The 20119-nt window shown below is 34.3% G+C and overlaps 2 protein-coding genes across 2 annotated transcripts; both read right to left on the reverse strand.

The window, feature by feature from the left end:
* Positions 1-2390: 2390 nt before the first annotated feature.
* Positions 2391-8275, reverse strand: LOC117337359 (sulfotransferase 1C2-like). The gene is made up of 7 exons (XM_033898318.1): positions 8171-8275; positions 7052-7098; positions 6711-6911; positions 5238-5555; positions 4287-4387; positions 3938-4118; positions 2391-3222 (listed from the first exon to the last, which is right to left on the reverse strand). Exons 2-7 carry the CDS (start codon positions 7086-7088, stop codon positions 3110-3112), a joined length of 951 nt encoding a protein of 316 aa, XP_033754209.1. The 5' UTR covers positions 7089-7098; positions 8171-8275; the 3' UTR covers positions 2391-3109.
* A 1093-nt stretch (positions 8276-9368) lies between these two features.
* LOC117337361 (sulfotransferase 1C2-like) lies at positions 9369-17969 on the reverse strand. The gene is made up of 7 exons (XM_033898319.1): positions 17659-17969; positions 16204-16292; positions 15527-15727; positions 14246-14563; positions 11645-11745; positions 10979-11159; positions 9369-10163 (listed from the first exon to the last, which is right to left on the reverse strand). The coding sequence occupies exons 2-7, from the start codon at positions 16232-16234 to the stop codon at positions 10051-10053; spliced, it is 945 nt and encodes a 314-aa protein (XP_033754210.1). The 5' UTR covers positions 16235-16292; positions 17659-17969; the 3' UTR covers positions 9369-10050.
* Between the last annotated feature and the right edge of the window lie 2150 nt (positions 17970-20119).

The following is a 20119-nucleotide window of genomic DNA, read 5'->3' on the forward strand; positions in this document are numbered from 1 at the left end:
ATATTCTACTGTCTATTTTTGACTTTTAAGTTACAAAATGAACTACCCCATTTCCCTGGTTTATTCAGGTCGTGTGTTTATCCTTCTGAATGCAATACATGAATAATTCTCTCATAAAATTGCATATATAATCTACAGAATTTCATCCCTATGAAAAGTTGTTATTGGTGTACAGTGGTGTAAATTTCTGTCCTCCCTTCTCCAGATCATTACTTAGTCAAAAACATTTTTCTCTCACGGACATGCGTGTCGACGTAGCGTTCTAAGTGAATTTCTTAAGTAAAATAAACATGTCTCCAGCGCCTCATCTGAAATCCTCTGGAAGCACGTGCCACCAATCGCGAAGATTGAGTGTGAGGTGGCGTCACAATGAAAATCGTATACAAATAATTATTTCTAAAAACAGTTATCACAGGTTCCAGGCCAGGGAAGGACGGTCCCTACTTTTCAACTGTAGAACACAACCTAAAGTTTTGTTTGAATGCGTTGTTTTAAGTTAATTTGTTAAATGATCACTAATTTATGAATAAGCATGTTTTTACTCATTTTCCGATCCGACTGCTGCGTTTTGTTATTTTGTTTTTTGTTTGTTTTTCCCCCACAGAAACTTCAACTGATTACTGATACTTTCACGAAACACAAACGTAAGGATGTTTTGTTACGTTACCCGATTCACTATTCATTTCGTAGATATAAAAATTGTCATTGATAACAGTCATCGCGGCTATGTCTTACAGTAGCTACTAGAGTTAATTACCTTTGTCTCCCTTGTTATACTGTATCATTCGTTACTGAAAACTAACTTTTGTACAACATTTTTACAATGGTTTCATTTTCTGCAATATTTTAGAAATATCATTATCCTGATGCTACCAGGGCTCGGTAATTAACGGATTTAGCAAAATGAACAACAAAGACTAGAAATATTCCTCTTCTATTTTCCACAGGTTATTGTTTCTTATATAAACAAAGACTTCTTATTATGAAATAGTGTGACAAGGTTTATAATAACATTTCTGGATGTAGCATCATCCATACAGGGGACCGGCGATATCGTTTTAATGTTGTTTTTTCCGCAAAATAGGCCTCTCTTGTTGTTTTGTTTCTTGTGGTTAATATAACTCACTTGCATGTAATTCCTATCAATACACGAACCTTTGGAGTAGTCTCTTTGGTATGTCATTTCCTTAGGGCCACGCTAATTTGTATCAAGCACGCAACTGGCAACGGAAAGTTGAATGATGCGATCGAAAATCGTCGTAGCTTAACTTAGTTACGGGGGTTATGTGTGTGTGTGTGCACATTGCGGTTTGGTACATTACTTGTTCAGCGGATCGGTGCGGGATTCATCGTGACACGACAGTACATAAGGCATACAATGCAAAAGCCGCTAGGGCATTAGACATTTTCTTATTGCGAATAATATACAGCGAGGATCAGTTCAATTGAAGGTAACTCTAGTTAATTGTATGTACATTGTGTCCATGCGCCATATTAGACTACTAAATACATACCGATTTAAAATATTAAGCATTGTAGTTATAACATCTAAAACTGTAGACTTAAAATCAATAAATGATAAATATATGGTGTGTTATCGTTCATTCGAAAAGTAAAAAAATAATATCTATATATGGATATAAAACAATATTGTAAATCTCAAATTAAGGAAATGAGATCGAAATGGTTTGCATTTATCGTTCTATGTAACAGAAGGAAATTGAGAGCACACATTTTAGACATCGTGTATTGTTGAATATGATTTGATAAAATGCAACATTAAAGGTCATCCATACAGAGAAATGGTATCGAATTTAAAAAGAGAGCAAATGTCCACACATTTGCACAAAACTAGTCTTTTATGCTCTATAGATACTTCCTATCATATTATGTGATACACATCAACTAATTGGGTTCCCCTGAAATGTTCATTCCTTGTCTATTTTGTCGAAATTTACAAAGACCTTTATAACGTACATGTGAACAGCAAGGCCCATGATGAGCCATGGTACAATATATGTATATGATAGATAATAACCTAGTAACTTCTGTTAGATAGCACCATAGGAGTGGTTTATCGGCATGTGAGTATATCACTGTATTTGATATTAAATAACCCCAGTAGGTTACTAAGCTACAACTCAAAGTTATTAGAATAATGTATATATGTAGATATCTACCATCTTATGCCAAATACACATGTAATATTCTGAATTCAGTTTCTCCCATGCATCATTTTATAAAATATATCAACTAAACGGACACGTTCTCCTCACGGTCTCCTGATATCTTATCAATTCCCTTTTCCATAGTCACACGTTTTTCTTTACTGTATACGTAATCAGCTCTCTACTAGTTTACATGCAACGAATAATAAGGAAACAAAACAGTCAAACTTCAATATTTTTGCAAGTTTTATGTCATACATATACAAATGAAATGATATATATTCCAGTTGAAGTTATTGTCAATAAACATTGCATCAATTTGTTCGGGAACTTCTTTCTAGTGATTTGATTATTCTTGTAAATGTAATTTTGTGAATATCATTATAAATAAACTGATAATTCATGAGTATTTTCAGATTGAATATATTTTGAAGGAAGATTCAATAACTTCCATTTCTCTTCATTCTAATTTATAACGCAAAACACGGTATGAAATTAGTGTTTGGCAAATATTTGGCCTGAGTAATAGCAAAAACATTAGGCTACATTATATGACCATCAATTAATACAATAGGGAATTTACTGCATTTAGAGAAATTATAGATTATAGAGGAGGAAAATGTTCCCTTATTTTGTTCATTTCGTAATCATTGTTCTGATGTCTTCATCACAATTTCTAACTCCGCTACTTGATACGTCTATAATGCAATCTAGAAATATTTTCTATCGATATTTCAACATCAGTAGTCATCATCGACAGTCCATAACAAATTATTCCGAAGAAAGAAATGTTAGTTATCACATTTTGCGGTTCAGGTTAACTCCAAATGTTGGGTAGGTTCTGATATGCAGGTAGGGGTATAACGTTGTTTAAATGGTTCTTGGTAGTAAACTGTCAGTTCTTTAAATGCCGTGAATGGATTCGATTGCAGTTCTTTGATTTACTTTAAAAAGTCAAACTTGAATGAACAGTCTTTCATCTTGTCAGCGAATATTTCGTCAAATTGTTCACTCTGTGCCACGGTCATCATGTTCTTCCAGTCTCCGATCTCACCTTAAAAGAAGCAGCATTTGTTTTTATGATATTTGTATTTAAGGACACTAGAAGGTAGTTTTCAAACTCGTTGTGCTCTGTGTACTTATCTTCTCTACGCCCTCTTGTTAAAAAGTGATAATTTGTTCGTTTGTTTTGTTTATTGGGATTATTGCAGCGTTAATAGTCAGGGTCATAGTGACACAGGCTATCCTCGTAGTAGCTGATAACTACTTCACGTCATACGGGCCAATCGCAGGCGACCCAATGTTATTACGGTGGTATCTTAAGAACAAAGCACCACAAAACAGATTTCCCGTGATCTCAGATTCCTAAGAAACACAAACCCCACAGTTTAAGGAAGGAACCACAGACCCCAGATATATATATATATGTATACCATTACTTATGTAATTCTACAGATGATACATTGCACTGCTTCTCGCAAAATTAATTAAATGGTTCCTAAGGTATATTATATCTAATTTACACCAACAAAGGGGAATCAAAATAGCACCGTCGTAATAATGACGATTATAAGACCAAAACTCATATACAAAATATAGAGGCGGCGTACGAAATAAATACAACCACAAGCTCATTTGTTTAAGATGGTGGTTATGTCACTCTCAATATACAATTACTACACTCTATTCTCTCATTTTCAATTGATAATAATAATTTTGTGTCTGATTATATGTAGCATCTTAAAGATACCTACTAAAATGATGATTACCTTTTCGATAATGACCCTTCATAATGTCCTTCTCAAACAGGAACTTCTCAATGTCTTTAACTTCTTCATTTGCTTTCTTCATTCCTTTGAAACTGCACATTTCCGCTACTTTCGTAATGTATGCATCGTCACAATCAGTACCGAGGAATTCTGAGAGACGTTTTATGGTTGCGACTGGGTTCTGAAATAAAACATGTATAATGAACACATTTTCACGAAAAGAGTATATTCCTTGTCGAAATAATCAAATCAGATTCTGAAAAAGAAAACATCTAAATCACATTAAATATGGAAAATCGATGTATTTGTATCAGCATCCCTGTTCATTCATTTAAAGCTGTTTCAGTACCTTCTTCAGTTCCTCGTAGTAGATTAAATGGATATCCAGTTCCTTATCTTTAATAGCTTTCTCCGCTTCAAGGGTGTAGTCAAACCAGCTTACCATTAACCCTGTAAATATACCACGAAGGATTCAAATCCATATATGTATGTGGTGAAGTACGGTTTGAAAGAGTAAACATTTCCTCGAATCGACAGATCTTCAATCCGAGAGAGATAGTTGATTCTTATCCTGGTACTTTAATTAAATTGTAAACCTTCTATTTTCTTGTGTTTGACTCGAAACTGGTCATGACATCGAGTATAGAAATAAGTAAAAGCGTACAAATACATATATATACATGGCAAATGTTAAAAAAATGTCAACTAAAGCATATTTTTTTTTAAATCAAAACAAATGTGAAATATACCAAAAATAACGCAAAAGGAAGAGTTAATTCCCTTTCGTGCCATAATCTTTCATAAACACTAAAGAAACAAGGAGGAAGTATTTTTTGTCAAATATATTACTTGGATCATAAATGTTATACTAATGTTATATTCAAAGTTGCTTCCATCACAGGAAATAGTGCTTGAAAGAAATGTTCTATAGAATCAAAATGTGAGCATCTAATTATACTCGATAGAAGTGAAACAAACGGAAGTATCCCTGCTAGCCGCTGTAAAAATGAATCCAGAAGACGTTTTCCCCAAAAGGGACTTCATCTATATTTGCTTATTAGTATATAAACTATCTATCGATGACTATGGTCAGGGACATTTTTTTATATCCATGACACTGAATTACAGTTTCCAGTAAGAGCCATCATTGTGTCTGTGTTTCGTGAAAGTATCAGTCCCATTCATGACATAATATATTATTTGATTGACAACAATTAAATATTCATATTATGATATTATCCCGGACTCGTAATCTTATCGAAGGGTATTATATATACATTATACAAACAGTTTTAATTACCTAATGTTGTAAACAACATAAAAAATTCTTCGAATGTTCCTTTAAATGGCATTAGTTTGCCTTTCTGTAAAAAATGGTAAGATGAGACAGTAACATCCTTAGGGTTTCTTTGGACAAAAATGACTTTTAGTTTTTTCTCTTTGACTTCTGTTGGCAGCAGTCGGAGCGGAAAGTGAGTATTTAGGATTCTTCGTGATGGCATTTCGTCAAACTCCTCAGGGTAATGGAATTCCATCATAGCAGACTCCTTCGGGCGTGTTAGATAATCGAGCTTTCCTGTTGTCAGCATATTGGTGATTTCCCATACCCAATGTGTACCTGTAATGTTTATTGATGAGGATTAAGTCAACATATGTTAACACATGTTTCGAATAACGGAATAGTGTTGTAAATATAGCAATTACATGTTCATCCGTGAAAGCAGTGGTCAATTAACAAAATGCAAATTAAAACAAAGCAAAACAAATCGAACAGGATCTGAAGTACTATAATAAGAGATGCCCGTGACCTTGTACGAGTTCAGATTATAAAAGAAAAAAAAATTCAAATTATGTTCAACAATCAGGCACAGAGCAACACCCACTGCAACTAAGAAAATGCCATGAACAATCACAATAGGTATTTAAATGGGCACCATGAGGTCAATATTGCAAGCACATGATCGCTATGCTATTCTGTCCTTCACGCCCCCTCGACGCGAGTAGAGGCACGTGCTCCCAGATGGTTCTAGATGAGACACTGGAGACATGTGTGCTTTATTTAAGAATCCTGATTCATTTTGAACGCTAGGCCGACACGTGTATTCATGTAAGGGATATGTATGTCTGTGAGTAAGTAATGATCTGAGGAATAATCTCTCACGGCTTTTTAACGTCACTTGTTGTTGCATCAGAAACAATATTCAAATGAAATGTTTACACAATGGTGACAGTGGTGTGTTCCCACTCCCCCACCACACACATACACACGCTTACTACCTTCGACCTCCTCATTGTACAACAAGATCAACTGACTCTGACTTTTCATGATGATAATTACAGTATCTTCATCATGTTGCAAGGGATTTTAAGAACTTCTTGCCTAACCAATATAATGATCCAGTCGACCGTGAATATTGCAGCATTGTTAAAGCGAAGCTGATGGCAAAACCCTTACACTGTCATTCATGTAATCGAGACACATCGGCACAATTTAAATATGTCGCAGGCCGTGTGATTTTTTTTCTCTGTAAAATTAAGATCGAGAAAAGCGGAACTGCTGAGCTTCATTTGTAATGCAAATGTGCTTTTCATAAGAGATAAGAAATTTTCCTTTTAAAAATTACATAGTTTATATGTGTAAATATATGATGGAACTTTCCAGGAGTTTATTTCTAATTCGTGACACTATTGAAAAGGGAAAAATAAAAATCGGAAGGTTTCCCGAAGAGTACCTCTCCATAAAGATTTTCAAAATAAGTTTGATGGTACTCACCTGATCTCATGTAAGCACATAGGAAGATGTCGTCATCCCGACATTTCATATCTCGGATTTTCTTCACGTTCTCCCTCATATCGGGGACGTGTCCACTCCTGATGACATCACAAGGGACCACCATACCTTCGACTTCCATCACCTCCTTTACATTCCCTTTCATGTCCGGGATTCGCACTATATCTTCCTCCTTCACTACACCTGTTGGTAAAACATATATCTGATCGATTACGAATAGTTAAGTTTGGTTATTTTGTCAATGATTGAAAAGATTTTGTAATGATATTGCGATTAGCACTTGCTGTGATCAAGTGGAAATATTCATATTAAATGTCACTTACCAGGAGTGTATCTTGGTTTAGGTTGAGAGTCTGCCATCTTTGGTTAGCTGTAAAAAGTAAAATAAATTGAAGAGTACATATTGATTAGTAAGTTAATTGTAAATGTTACTTTTTATTGTTAGAAAATAAAACACATTACTGAAAATTGAGGATTGATATCATTTATGTGTCTGGAGGAAAACATAAAATGGTCTTAAACCTGAATAAGTTAGTAATCTTGGCTAGAATGTATCGAGAGAAATAAGAGAAAAGATGTCTGATTCACCTCTAACATTCAAAGCTATTGTTTCAAACATATAGATAATTGAGCTATCAAACTACGCATACTCTTGTTAGAATTTCTGGGCGTTATTTTTCTCTTTGTTTCCTTTGAATCGAAGATTTACAAACAGAATAAAAAACTGAAAATTCCCTGGTAATATTGACATTGTAATCAAATCGAATGCATTATAATAGTTATGAAATTTTGATTGAATAGAAAATTGTGTTACAGTATATCTATTACATGTTGCGAGAATATCATTGATCTTGAGTTGACCCCATAACGACCCTTTACTTAGCAAAGTGACTTAGCGAAGAGAGAGTATTTAACTGTGTGCAGTGGCAGGGAAGATATCATTCCCGAAATGTAGGGCAAATGCCCCTTACATGTCCTATAATTTGACCTGAGTGCAATGGGAGTCAATGTGTTCATAATTATTTGTAAGCGCTATTAAATGTTTAAAATCAGAGTATCCAAATAATCTGCCATTATATCGATTTAGTAAATCTGTTATCACACACTGTTATCTATGTTCCATATACTGAACTCGTTTTGCTATCGTGACATTTAACATCTCTACATTTCTGTACAGTGTAACTGCTTAAATCGCTCAGTATTCGGTTCAATAGGAAAATCAACAATACAACCAGTTGTTGTAATGTTTTGCTTTTTATTCTCTTTCACAATGCAGTAAATATTAACCAACACTTGTACATGTATCATCTAAATTACTACTAAGATCTGTAAACTGACGTTGAGACATTGTAACCAATGTTCTTTACAGCATGTAAATATTGCTGTAACTTATTAAACAAAGTAATACATATGGAGTGTTGTTTCAGCCTGAATTCCTTTACCTTTTCACCTGAACGTCCTGACTGATCTTCCTGCTACCTCGAACCTCTTGTACACCTAGTATACGGACTAAACTAGGTTATGTAAGCAAACAGTGGTATCACGCCGGATGAGCGATAAGTTTGAACCGTGTATACGTGCGTTAAGCATCACGTGTAATCGGACTCATATAGAGCGACGCTTAGGATCGTACTGGCTAAGTTATATGCATTAATTGAATTAATTATTTCAGGTAAACTGTGCCATGTTGTCAGTTATAAATGTAAAACAAGTAAAGTTACCAAGTTTACGTTTCTAGACCAAAGCTCATTATACAAATCTATATAAAATATACAGACTTTGATGAGGATTAGCTTTTGAAACATTATTTTCTCATCAATACTATTTCCCGCAATTAGCAAATATTAATATGCTGCTATCTAAATCAAGTAACATGTTTATGACATAAAAAATTCAAATTCGATTTACTCTGTAACATTAATTCTGTCGCTCTGTTGAATGAAATAGCGATAATATGCGTACTTGTGCAATACATAAGGTTTACAGCGGTTGACTACAAGGACGGGGAATAGTTCTCTTTAATGGTTAACACAATAGTTTACACTCATGTAGTGATATAACATTCACGTGGGGCTGGTGAGCTGGTTAGTGAACGCACTGGACGGAACGGATGGACTGAAGTTTTCATTATGAACCATATTGTACATGATGGTTATTATAATATATTTCCTATGACGATGAAAAGTTTGAGTTTTTTTTTTAATTTGACAATTAAATGAGATCGCTGGTGCAGTCAGGTGCATTGCTAACAGCCCACTGATATTTTTGTTGCCTCCTGGGAGATGGGTCATTGGAGTAATACAACGTAAAACATATACAAAATACAGATATTGCTGATGATTTGAGGAAGCAACGACAAAATATAAACAAATATAGATTTACGTGGAGACCTTTAAAATAAGTTCTGTCGCTTTGCATCGGAATAGCATAGTAGATATACGTGAGTGATGAACAATTTACAAAATATTGTGGATTGTGGAAACATTTACAATATTTGCACCTGTGCAACGAACTCAGTTATTTGTAGTTCAATATATGGCGTGACCTTCCTGGAATAGTAAAACTTCATAATTGGTCAATCATCGCAATACCTACACGCAACAAAACATGCAATGAAGAACACAAAGTAATATATGTAAATAGTTTTGATTGTTCATTTAATGTATTCTAAGCAAAACGCATATATGGATTATTATTATGCATGTATGTACATGTATATGTTTCTGGATTGATAAAACACTTGACATGATATTATCTGTTTAAATTAAAGTCACGCACAATGTGAAACGCACTAAGTCAAAAATGAAGCAGTTAAAATAATTAAGTCCTATAACATGCGATAACAATATGCCAAAACACGCTGCAAATGTAGCCGTACACTCACAAATACATATCAAAGCCCACAACCATCGTCAACACGCCAACTCGAACTTTTAATGTGTCTATAGAGTGGAGTGGTGTAAACACGTAATTATATATGTATAAAGTAAATATTCATAAGCCTCACTGTGGCATAAATGAACATGACACGTGTTATGATATTGTATCTTCAAATGTAAAATAGAAAAAGTAGTAAGAAACAAAATGTTCCCGTTTTTGTTGTCGTTTTGGTCACTCGGTGCAGTTTGCCTAAAGTCAAATTTCAGGGAGGAAAAGTGGACAGTTCGTAATTGCATATTATTTGCATCAATCCAACAATTAAATCACCTTCCTTGAATGATAGAAATGTTTGTCGTTAGGATTCCACAAATGACATCGGTTAGCTCTTCTGTTTGTCGTATACATTTGTAATGAGTCCAGATGACTATACTTTTGATCATAATTATTCTGAAAAGTCAAATTTAAAAGAGCTGTTCTTCATCCTGTCTGCGAAAACTTCGTCAAAATGTTCACTTTGTGCCACGGTCATCATGTTTTTCCAGTCACCGATCTCACCTTAACAGAAAAGAGATATCATACATGATACATTGAACACAATAACATGCATGAGCGTCTGGAAAAGCTTTTCGGGTGTATTTGATATAAACGAAATGCTCCATGATCCCGTTAAGGAATAAGCTCAATAACTGCATGGAAATGGCTCAATCAAGAAGGAAGGAAGGGGCTGCCAGTCGTAGTTGATTTACGGTAATCAATTTAGGCTTTGTAGATAAATGCTGATTGGTAGATCACAATCTTCAACATCCTTTAAAAAATTTCATCAGAGCCATTTTTACCAGTTTTTACAACAATATACCTGCTTACGGTAGTTTGAAATCAATCCAACATACTACTCTTTTTATCTGGTTAATAAGTTCCTTTTGTTTTTAGTAATTTCCTTTTAAAGAGTTTTTTCTTCATACTGGTGATTTTATTATAATCATTTTATGTAGACCTTTTCAAATGGGTTTATGATGGATTTAATCATACTCGCCATAAGTAGACATTTTCATGATTTTTTATTATCATGTTTTTACTTTCTACTATCTGATGAACGTATATTCATGGTTTTTGTTTTCTTTTTCATAATTACCTCTCTTGTTCGAATTTTTATGTAGAACATACATAAATGGAATTATGTGTTGATGAAGGTCATAAATATGTTTGATTATAAACACATAAAACATAATACACTTGTACACAACGTACTTAGGTTCAAAGGATTCTGGCAAAGACATAAGGATGAATAGCACCTTATCAGTAATTTATGCAGTATACATATGGGTAGTTATAAGGTGTTATTTCTCTTTCAGTAACATACATATAATTACCTTTCCGGTAATGTGCTTTCATCAAGTCGCTCTCAAACATGAACTTTTCCATTTCTTTTACGTTTTCACTAGCTTTTTCCATGCCTTTAAAACTGCACAACTCCGCTATCTTCGCGATGAATGTGTCATCACAGGCAGTGCCGAGGAATTCCGAGAGACTTTTTATAGCAGGGATAGGGTCCTAGAAAAAAAAACCGACTGTAGTTGTTAAATACTGGGTGTTGTATTAGTTCAACTGCAAGGACGGGGGGAAAGTTTGATTTTATTTTAAAACAATAGCATTTATGTCGCTTAATATCGTAAATTGTGACATTTGAATTTAATTAATATGCATGTTTCCGTTGCATTGTTATACCAAAATAATGACAATAGAATTTTAACATGGTGATGTTGAGAGTTTAATGATGATCAGACAAATTTTGTTAAATAAACTTTGTCTCTATTTTATGAGAATAACTAGACCGGAACTTGTTTTTCTAATGTTCATCGGGTCACATTACTTAAAGCACGAAAGAAATTCGTCTTTATTTCATGAGTTTTGAATAAAATATCAAGTTGATAAGATACATTATCAAAATACCAGTATTTAGTTTCTCATCAAAAATGTAAACGATTTAAATTCGGTCTCAGTACCTTAACACCAATAATTTCGCGCAGTTTTAGTACCTTTTTTAGTTCCTCGTAATAGATTACATGGATATCTAATTCCCTGCCTTTAACGGCTTCTTCTGCCTCAAGGGTATAGTCGAACCAGTTCACCAATATACCTGCGGGAAAAGACAATAACAGGATTATCCTGTGCATTATTATTCCAACATGTCAATTGAAATTACTAATGCAATCTCAAAGAATAAACTCATAGAAATCATACCAAACATACAAATATACAAATATACATGCATCTGTATTTTTACGGCAATTCATTTCTACTTTGAGAAATAATATCCTTAAGTTAGATACTACAAATATCACGTTCTTTTGGTGCGACATTTATTTTTTGGGCGACTGACACTGTTTATGTATCGCAAAACTTCATAGATTAGCGCAGTTTCTGATTGATTAATGGATAAATCACAAGTGCAATCAATGATTCCGAAAGCTCACCGGCGGCAGCAATCACACTATGCATTCATTTTTTATGCATGTATAAGCATGTCATTTTGAAATTGTATGTCACATAATATCGCTCCTAGACCTCTAATGGATGTATAAACCAAATAAGAAAGGTGTGGACTTACAAGCTTTTCAAAACTAACCCCCAAAATCTTTAAAGTGAGTTTTTGTGTCAAAAAAAGTAAGTTCACTTAATAGTAAAATGCCAAAATGCCAATATTTTTCTGCATGATTTGCCACAGCATCACTCCTGGATCTCTAATGAATGTATAAACCAAATTAGAAGGGTGATAGGTGTATACTTTTGGACTTACCCCCAAAATTTTAAAGTGAGTTTTGGTGCAAAAAAAGTTAACTCCACAAAATGGTAAAATGCCAAAAAACCACAATTTTTTTCTGCATGATTTTGCCATAACATCACTCCAAGACCTCTAATGAATGTATAAACCAATTTAGAAGGGCATGAGGTGTATACTTTTGAACTTACAAACTTTCCAAAAACTGACCCCAAAAACTTTAAAGTGGGTTTTGGTGCCAAAAAAGTTAAGTCCACAAAATGGTAAAATGCGAAAAATCACAATCTTTTTCTGCATGATTTTGCCATAACATCATTCCTAGACCTCTAATGAATGTATAAACCAAATAAGAAGAGCATGAGGTGTACACTTTTGGACTTACAAGCTTTCCAAAAACTTACTCCAAAAACTTTAAAGTGGGTTTTGGTGCCAATAAATTTAAGTCCACAAAATGGTAAAATGCGAAAAAATCACATTTTTTTTCTGCATAATTTTGCCATAACATCACTCATAGACCTCTAATGAATGTATAAACCAACTTAAAAGGGCATGAGGTGTATACTTTTGGACTTACAAGCTTTCCAAAAACTTACTCCAAAAACTTTAAAGTTTTGGGGTGGGACGCCGACGCCGACGCCGACGCGGACCCCGGGGTGACAGCATTAGCTCTCGGTTACTCGTAACCGGTGAGCTAATTATATATACGAATGAAAGAATATAAACAGGATGGGTAACGTTGATATTGAACATCAAGACACTGGAAAGGCAACAGTATGAATATCCATAATATAACGCAATCTGATTGATACATGTGGAGAATGATTGAAAAGTATACTCATGACCAGTCACTTACAGATTTTCATGAATTTTACAACACACGTACTCTGGTGTTTTTTTGTTTTGTTTTTGTTTTTTTGTTTTGTCTTGTTTTGGTTTTGTCATATGCAGGATATGTCATATGTCTGATTGACCACCAGACGATTGTTTTATTTATTTATTTTTCTTCTGTGCGATTAGGATTAGACAAGATGTATCGATACATTTACATTTCTGGTATTTCATCACGTCAAGCTACCACCCGAATTAGCTGTTATTGGTAATGCCACAACCACAGCTGAACACACGAAATTCGCTATATATAATCCATTTAACATTTTGACTTCATTAAGAAAAATTGGCATCAATATGATCTATATAATTGTTTATAACTTCATACTTTGACGGTCATTTTTGCATTTTTCGTACTGACGAATTGCAGCTTTTTGTTAGATATAGAGACCAATTGTTTTCCCATAGACTTTAGTGTTAACGTTTTGGATTATTTCATTCAAATTCTTGAATTGAATATGACGATTATGGTTTATAACAAAAGTTTAGGGTCTGATATAACACGTAATCAAACAAAAAAGTTGGGTCCTTCAGCTCAAATTTTCTCCAGGGTAGCCATTTTGAAAATAGGTGAATTTCGCAGTAAAAATTCTCAAAAATCTTAAATGTTTACCTGTTTACTATTATTACGTGAACTTTTGGGAAAAAAACCAATCGGACTTGCGAACTTTATATCAACATTTCTTATTGATAGTTACCTATCAGGCTACATATCTATTTTCTCACTTCATAACATACTGGCCAATCAGTGGCTGCCAGACATTTTATCCTTGGCTCAACTTTCTATACACAGGGGCTGTTTCAAAAAATATATTTTTTCAATTGGTTGGTTGTTCCCTATAGGTACGCCAATTTATCGATGCTGTTCAAAATGAAAATAAAATACGTTCAAATTAATAGTGTCAAAAAGCATATTCACGATTATATAGATTTTATACAAGTTAACAAGAGAATGCGTGTATATAATTACCTAATGTTGTAAAAATGGTGAAGTATTCTTCAAATGTTCCTTCGAAGGGCGTCATTTTGGCTTTCTTTAAGAAGTGATACGACGAAACGATGACATCCTTTGGGTTTCTCTGAACAAAAATTACTTTCAGCTTTTTGTCTTTGACTTCTGTTGGCAGTAGTCGGATCGGTAAGTGTGTATTGAGGGTCCTTCGTGAAGGGATTTCGTCAAACTCCTCAGGGTAATTAAATTCCAACATAGCAGCCTCCTTCGGGCGCGTTAGATATTCCAGTTTTCCTGTTGTCAGCATGTTGGTGATTTCCCACACCCAATGCGTACCTAAAACATCAATTCTAACATGGTAACCATTGAACAAAAACACATCAAAATACAAGAATCAACAAATAATGAAATAGTGACTTGAAAATAGTGGTACTTGTCATCAGTAGTTAAATAGTCCTTCTCTAAAGAAAGAAAGAAAGAAAGAAAGAAAGAAAGAAAGAAAAAGAACCGAAGGTTTTATTTTAACCTTTAATTCAATGTTGTTAATGTAGTGTACAACGTGGGCTTAGGAATAGTCATTATAGATACGTCACAGTAGTATAACCTAGTTGGTCGTATATCGTAAGAAATAGCAAAATGTTATGGATAATTTGGTCGGTCGAAGTGCTGACATTACAAGGGAAAATTGCATGTTGACATGGTGAATTCATAGATGTTTAATAATGAAGACATACTTTTTTTCACTTTTCATTCGGCTCTGCACGAGTTCGTTGATCATGTTAACAACTTGACAGTGTGATACATAATCTAAAAGCATGCTATTCTCTCATAACCTACATTCTGAAAAAGCTGATATTAGTTTTCATAAACTCAAAGTCAATGTATGAGGACACAAAGGAACACTATCTCTTCTTTAATATACTGCTCCAACGAATCTGAATGGTTACCTGTCATCTGAGTTCGAACTGCTCAACTCACTTTTGTCGTGATAGTAATGCATGTTTAGTTCACAAGTCATACATTTCATTATTTTCCCCAGCGAACTATTTATAACATACCTCTGCTACATTTATCAATATATATCTAAAACAATGTATTTGTTTAAATTATGAAATAGTTTGTATTGTTTTGGCGAATATTGAGTATTGTTCTTATACGTCTTTAAATCACTAGTGAATATTATATATATATATATATACATACACACACCTATGTCGGTCATGATGTTGTCCTAATGCAGAATGGAACGAGAATATATTCCCTATGTATACAATTATATGTCATTTCTATGATAGTCACCTGATCTCATGTAAGCACATAGAAAAATGTCGTCATCTCGACACTTCATGTGGCGGATTTTCTTCACGTTTTCCCTCATATCTGGAATATGTCCACTTCTGATCATACCTAGAGGTACTACCATACCTTCGATATTCATCACTTCTTTAACATTGCCTTTCATGTCCGGGATTCTGTCAATCTCTTTCTCCTCAATCTCACCTGTCAGCAAAAAAGCATTTCAAATTTCAAAATTCAGAAGATCAAGTTGAAAGTGAAATCGCACTTCCTACATGAAGGTGTTCCGGAGGAGTAAGCGTCTTCTGCCTAATCGACGATAATAGGCATTAAATCAACGTCAAATTAAGATAGTGTCTGAAGAACTGGGTTGGTGATAAAAGGGAAATATTTATATTTTAGTTATTATTCCCATAAATATTTTACATATGTCACTGGAGCATTTTTGATAGACTGCACTATTCAGAGATTGTGACGTCATAAAATAGACGACGTTACGTGCTGAAATTAAAATGGCTGCCTCCACTTGATTTAGTTATACACAAATGTTTTCATTTCACATTTTATGAAACTTTTATCACAAATCTAAAAAGAAAGACTCGTTTCATAAATTTCATATGAGATGAAGACCATTTTTAAAGATCATATATGTAAAGCACCATTATACTGCCTTAACTTACCTGCTGTGTATCTTGGATTTGCAACTTCCATTTTTTGTAACGTTTATGTGTCAAATGCGAGTCAGGTTATTTGTGTTTAGTAGCGAAACCTACAAAAACATAACACATCAATTATTACAACATCAATATAAAATAAACAAATACATCATTATTTTAACAATGTTGATGATTCAGTGGAATATACTATCTTTGTCATTTCGTTTAAATTAAGTCGCGGCTTATAAAGTATAGTGTATGATAATCTTACCATGGATAAAATGCAATTAGAATTACATAATTTGTATTATCCTGCTGAATTGTATATCAACGGGAATAATTAACAAGGTCTCTTACAGTGATGTCACATTACCATTTTCGAATTGTCTGTATATCTTTTACAAGGGTAGGTTTTGATGAAACCAAACAAAAAACTCCCAAGACTAAAATCAAATCATTAATCTGAAATTGGCTTTTTTGGTGTTCGATGTTATGATTTAATAACTACTTGAAATGCAATTGTCTAGTCATAGTAATAATGAATTTCTCTTAATCAATATGAAACTTTTTGAATGAATTACAGAAGTAACGATAAGTGCCAAGGCGGCGTAGTAGGTAGTGTGATCGAATTCCACAAAGTAGGCAGGGACTCAATTTCAGATCGGAACAATGATGGGATCAAATGTCCGATCAGGATTGTGAATATACTCTTCCGTGCCAAATTATGACCAATATTGCATTTGTCAATACGGGATAACAAGAAAAAGCAATATCGTGTGATAGAACCAGCTTTTAAAAATCATTGATGTAAAGTTTTAAAATAAATTTCCCTTAATGGACATGTCTATTGCTTCGATGTCAGTTTCAAATGTGACATCATTAAGAAAAAATATCTCAGGAGCATTTACCAACCTTCTTAATGGATGAGGAGAAAATACATTATAGTTCGTCAAATACAATAGAGTGAAAAAACGAGCGAATTCGCTTTGTTATATATCTCGAAATTCTGATGTATGTATTAGATTATCATTGTTCTTGTGATGTTGTATGTTGCTTAACGCCACTAAATACCGAATACGTGCAATTTGGACAATATGATTCTAATTTTGTATCCAATTATTTGGATCAGTGAATGATGTGCATTAAAAAGATAAAAAAAAATCTGAAGAAAAATAGAATATGATTGTCTACTTAGGTATTCAGTGTCTCACATACTCAGCCCGTTTTGGTCTGACAGAGTTATGAAATGTAGCTATATACGGCAACATAGATCGCATTCAACAATTAGATTACATACATGTACACACTGTATCCTCATTAAACTGAAATAAATGTATTTTATTGTACACATATCGGAACGTTTCCTTTCAGAAAATTGAATTTAAAAGCGAGGTAAGGCCATTTTCGCCAACAAATTTACTTTGAAACCATCTACAATAGTTTTAGTATCGCATTTTTTTCACCGAATCATTTTCTTACCTGAGTATCCCGAGTTGACTTACATCCGAATCGGTTCACACTGTACACGTGTACTCACGCAGTATGTTGATTCCGTTTAACTATGTCATGTGACCGGACCATACCACTGGCAGGGAAGCAGGTTGTACAGGCAGATGTATGTCACGTGCTTCTCCGGGGTTATTCACGACAAAGTCTTGATACATTTTACACAGGTACATTTATTACTTCCATTCCAACGATAGCCAATATCATTAATACAAATATTAAAAGACAATGACAAACTATTCATACAGAATTACATACGCTTATTTGTAACGACGACTAACACTAGAACAAGTATATCGCGGTACATAAACAAATTACAGCACGACACCGAAGCTTATTAACCTTACATTTACACCAATTGAATCAAGATATAATTCACAATGTACTTTGTCCTTACAAATATATTTAATATATCAATTATCATTTACCCCAGCACAGCTGGATACCCTCGTGATGCATAAGCATACACGCTGTAAGTTGACCCTAGGAAATTACACTTCCGCAAAGGTCAGTCCCAGGCTTGCACGTTACAGGTAGCATGTATGAACATACACTCACACCGACAACCAATCAAAACTCATTCCCAATAAGGACAAATATACAACCATACCCAAGCATCACTCTTACATGGACACCCGTCGCACCTAAGACTGGACACTTCGACAAGACTGCGACAGGACACTGTACACGTACATAACATACAATATATATAGACACGGGTCACTACACATGACACGAACCCTACACGCGCATTCTATATGCTGTATATTTACAAATGCCGTACAGTGTTTATAATAAATAAACAACCTGGTGACTTTTAGAAGCGTGTATGTATGTTGTAAAAACATGTGACACGGTATATTACGCTAACGCGCTGAGGGGTTCAAAGACTTTGTAGATATGTAAAGACTAAGGATACTACCTCTTCATTCAGATAGGAAAAATTGTAATATCTGTTTTATTATCCATTGGGTGTGTTTTGATTTAAATATACAATAAATATGTATTTCGCTGTAATTATTACAACATGATTTGGCATGTTATGCACAATTTGCAGAGGCATTATTGTAATGATAAGAATATGGACAAATGTGAAGTAGGGCTATTCATACTTAATTTTTGGTTTGGTTTATGTTGTTTAATATCCTTTCACACTGTATTTAAACAACTTCCACGAATATAAATAAAAAAAAAAATAAAAAAAAAAATCTTTAAAAACGATAAACGGCATACACTGGGAGACACGAATGTACTAGTTTTTTCATATTTTCTACTAATTCTGAAATTTTCACCAATTTTACCATAAAAGATCTAATTTAACCCAACCCAGTCCATTTTTTCAGCAACGTATCTAATTATGAATTTTCATGGCTAATTTTCGACGGTCAAAGCTAGTTCTGTGAATCATATCCAATTTAACATGACCACCGTCTAATTCTATCGAGCTATCTAGAAATCATGAACTTTACACTATTTATTTCATGACTATCTAAAAGTTTCCCCGACAGTCTAGAAATGTCCGACAGGATCTATTTTGTTCTCCACTGACGCTAATTCTGCTCCTCGAATCTAGTATTGACGGAGCAATCCAGTTTTCGTGAAAATCGCCTAATATTAAACGTCATGACGAATATTGCGAGATTCGCCTCGGGCGGTTCTGTCGCGCGGCAATACCAGCACTGCCAGCCGTAGACTACTTTACCTGGACAGCAGCCATCCGTGACCATCGAGTCCCGCGGCTAGCCTCGACTTGGGAGCGCTCAGCCGTGAAGCGGTCCTACCATAATCACCTATACTTACGATGTCGGTACCGACTCAAATGATACAGACGATTCGTTCTTCCACAATTAACAATATTATCGGAAATAAATACACTACATTTAACTAAATTTCATACGTCTAATTTAAAAATTCGTATAATGACAGGAAGGTGGTATAATATATATATAAAGGAGATTTTTGCAATGAAAGTATTGGAGACGAGTTCCTTCATCTATTTATGTTAAAGTGTACCCTGAACGAAAAACGATAATCAAATGTGTTATTCTTTGTAACCACCAAAGAAGAATGTCGAAAACCGCATCAAAATCGGTTGGCCGAGTGCCGAGATATCGCACATCGAAGTACGCGATTTGCACCTGTCGATCGACTGCTAATCAGCGTATCGGTCAGTCACGCTGATTTGGAACTCTTCAGTCTATGACGTCACAGGTTGAACAGAGTGACTGGTATGGTGGCCAGTAGCATAGAGGACAGTGTGAACAGTATCAGTACAAATATGTTCGAATACGATCTGGACATGAGATTTGAGGTTGTTGAATTTGGCGAATATTGCCGACGAGAAGTCGGAATCCAACAATATAAGTTTGAGTTAAAAAAAAAATAATAACATAGTGAAATTGACTCTGAAAATGACCGCTTGGTTTACACAGAC

This window comes from Pecten maximus, chromosome 11 (genome assembly GCF_902652985.1).
Source record: "Pecten maximus chromosome 11, xPecMax1.1, whole genome shotgun sequence".
Classification (NCBI taxonomy): domain Eukaryota; kingdom Metazoa; phylum Mollusca; class Bivalvia; order Pectinida; family Pectinidae; genus Pecten; species Pecten maximus.

Excerpts from the sequence above, each read along its gene's own strand:
- LOC117337359 (XM_033898318.1), bottom strand. The coding sequence starts at position 7,088 with ATGGCAGACTCTCAACCTAAACCAAGATACACTCCTG. Across the intron at positions 6,912-7,051 it reads TAAACCAAGATACACTCCTG|GTGTAGTGAAGGAGGAAGAT; the intron begins GTAAGTGACATT and ends TTTTACCAACAG. Across the intron at positions 3,223-3,937 it reads GAAGGGTCATTATCGAAAAG|GTGAGATCGGAGACTGGAAG; the intron begins GTAATCATCATT and ends GCTTCTTTTAAG.
- LOC117337361 (XM_033898319.1), bottom strand. The coding sequence starts at position 16,234 with ATGGAAGTTGCAAATCCAAGATACACAGCAG. Across the intron at positions 11,160-11,644 it reads ATTACGAGGAACTAAAAAAG|GACCCTATCCCTGCTATAAA; the intron begins GTACTAAAACTG and ends TTTTTTTTCTAG. Across the intron at positions 10,164-10,978 it reads GAAAGCACATTACCGGAAAG|GTGAGATCGGTGACTGGAAA; the intron begins GTAATTATATGT and ends TTTTCTGTTAAG.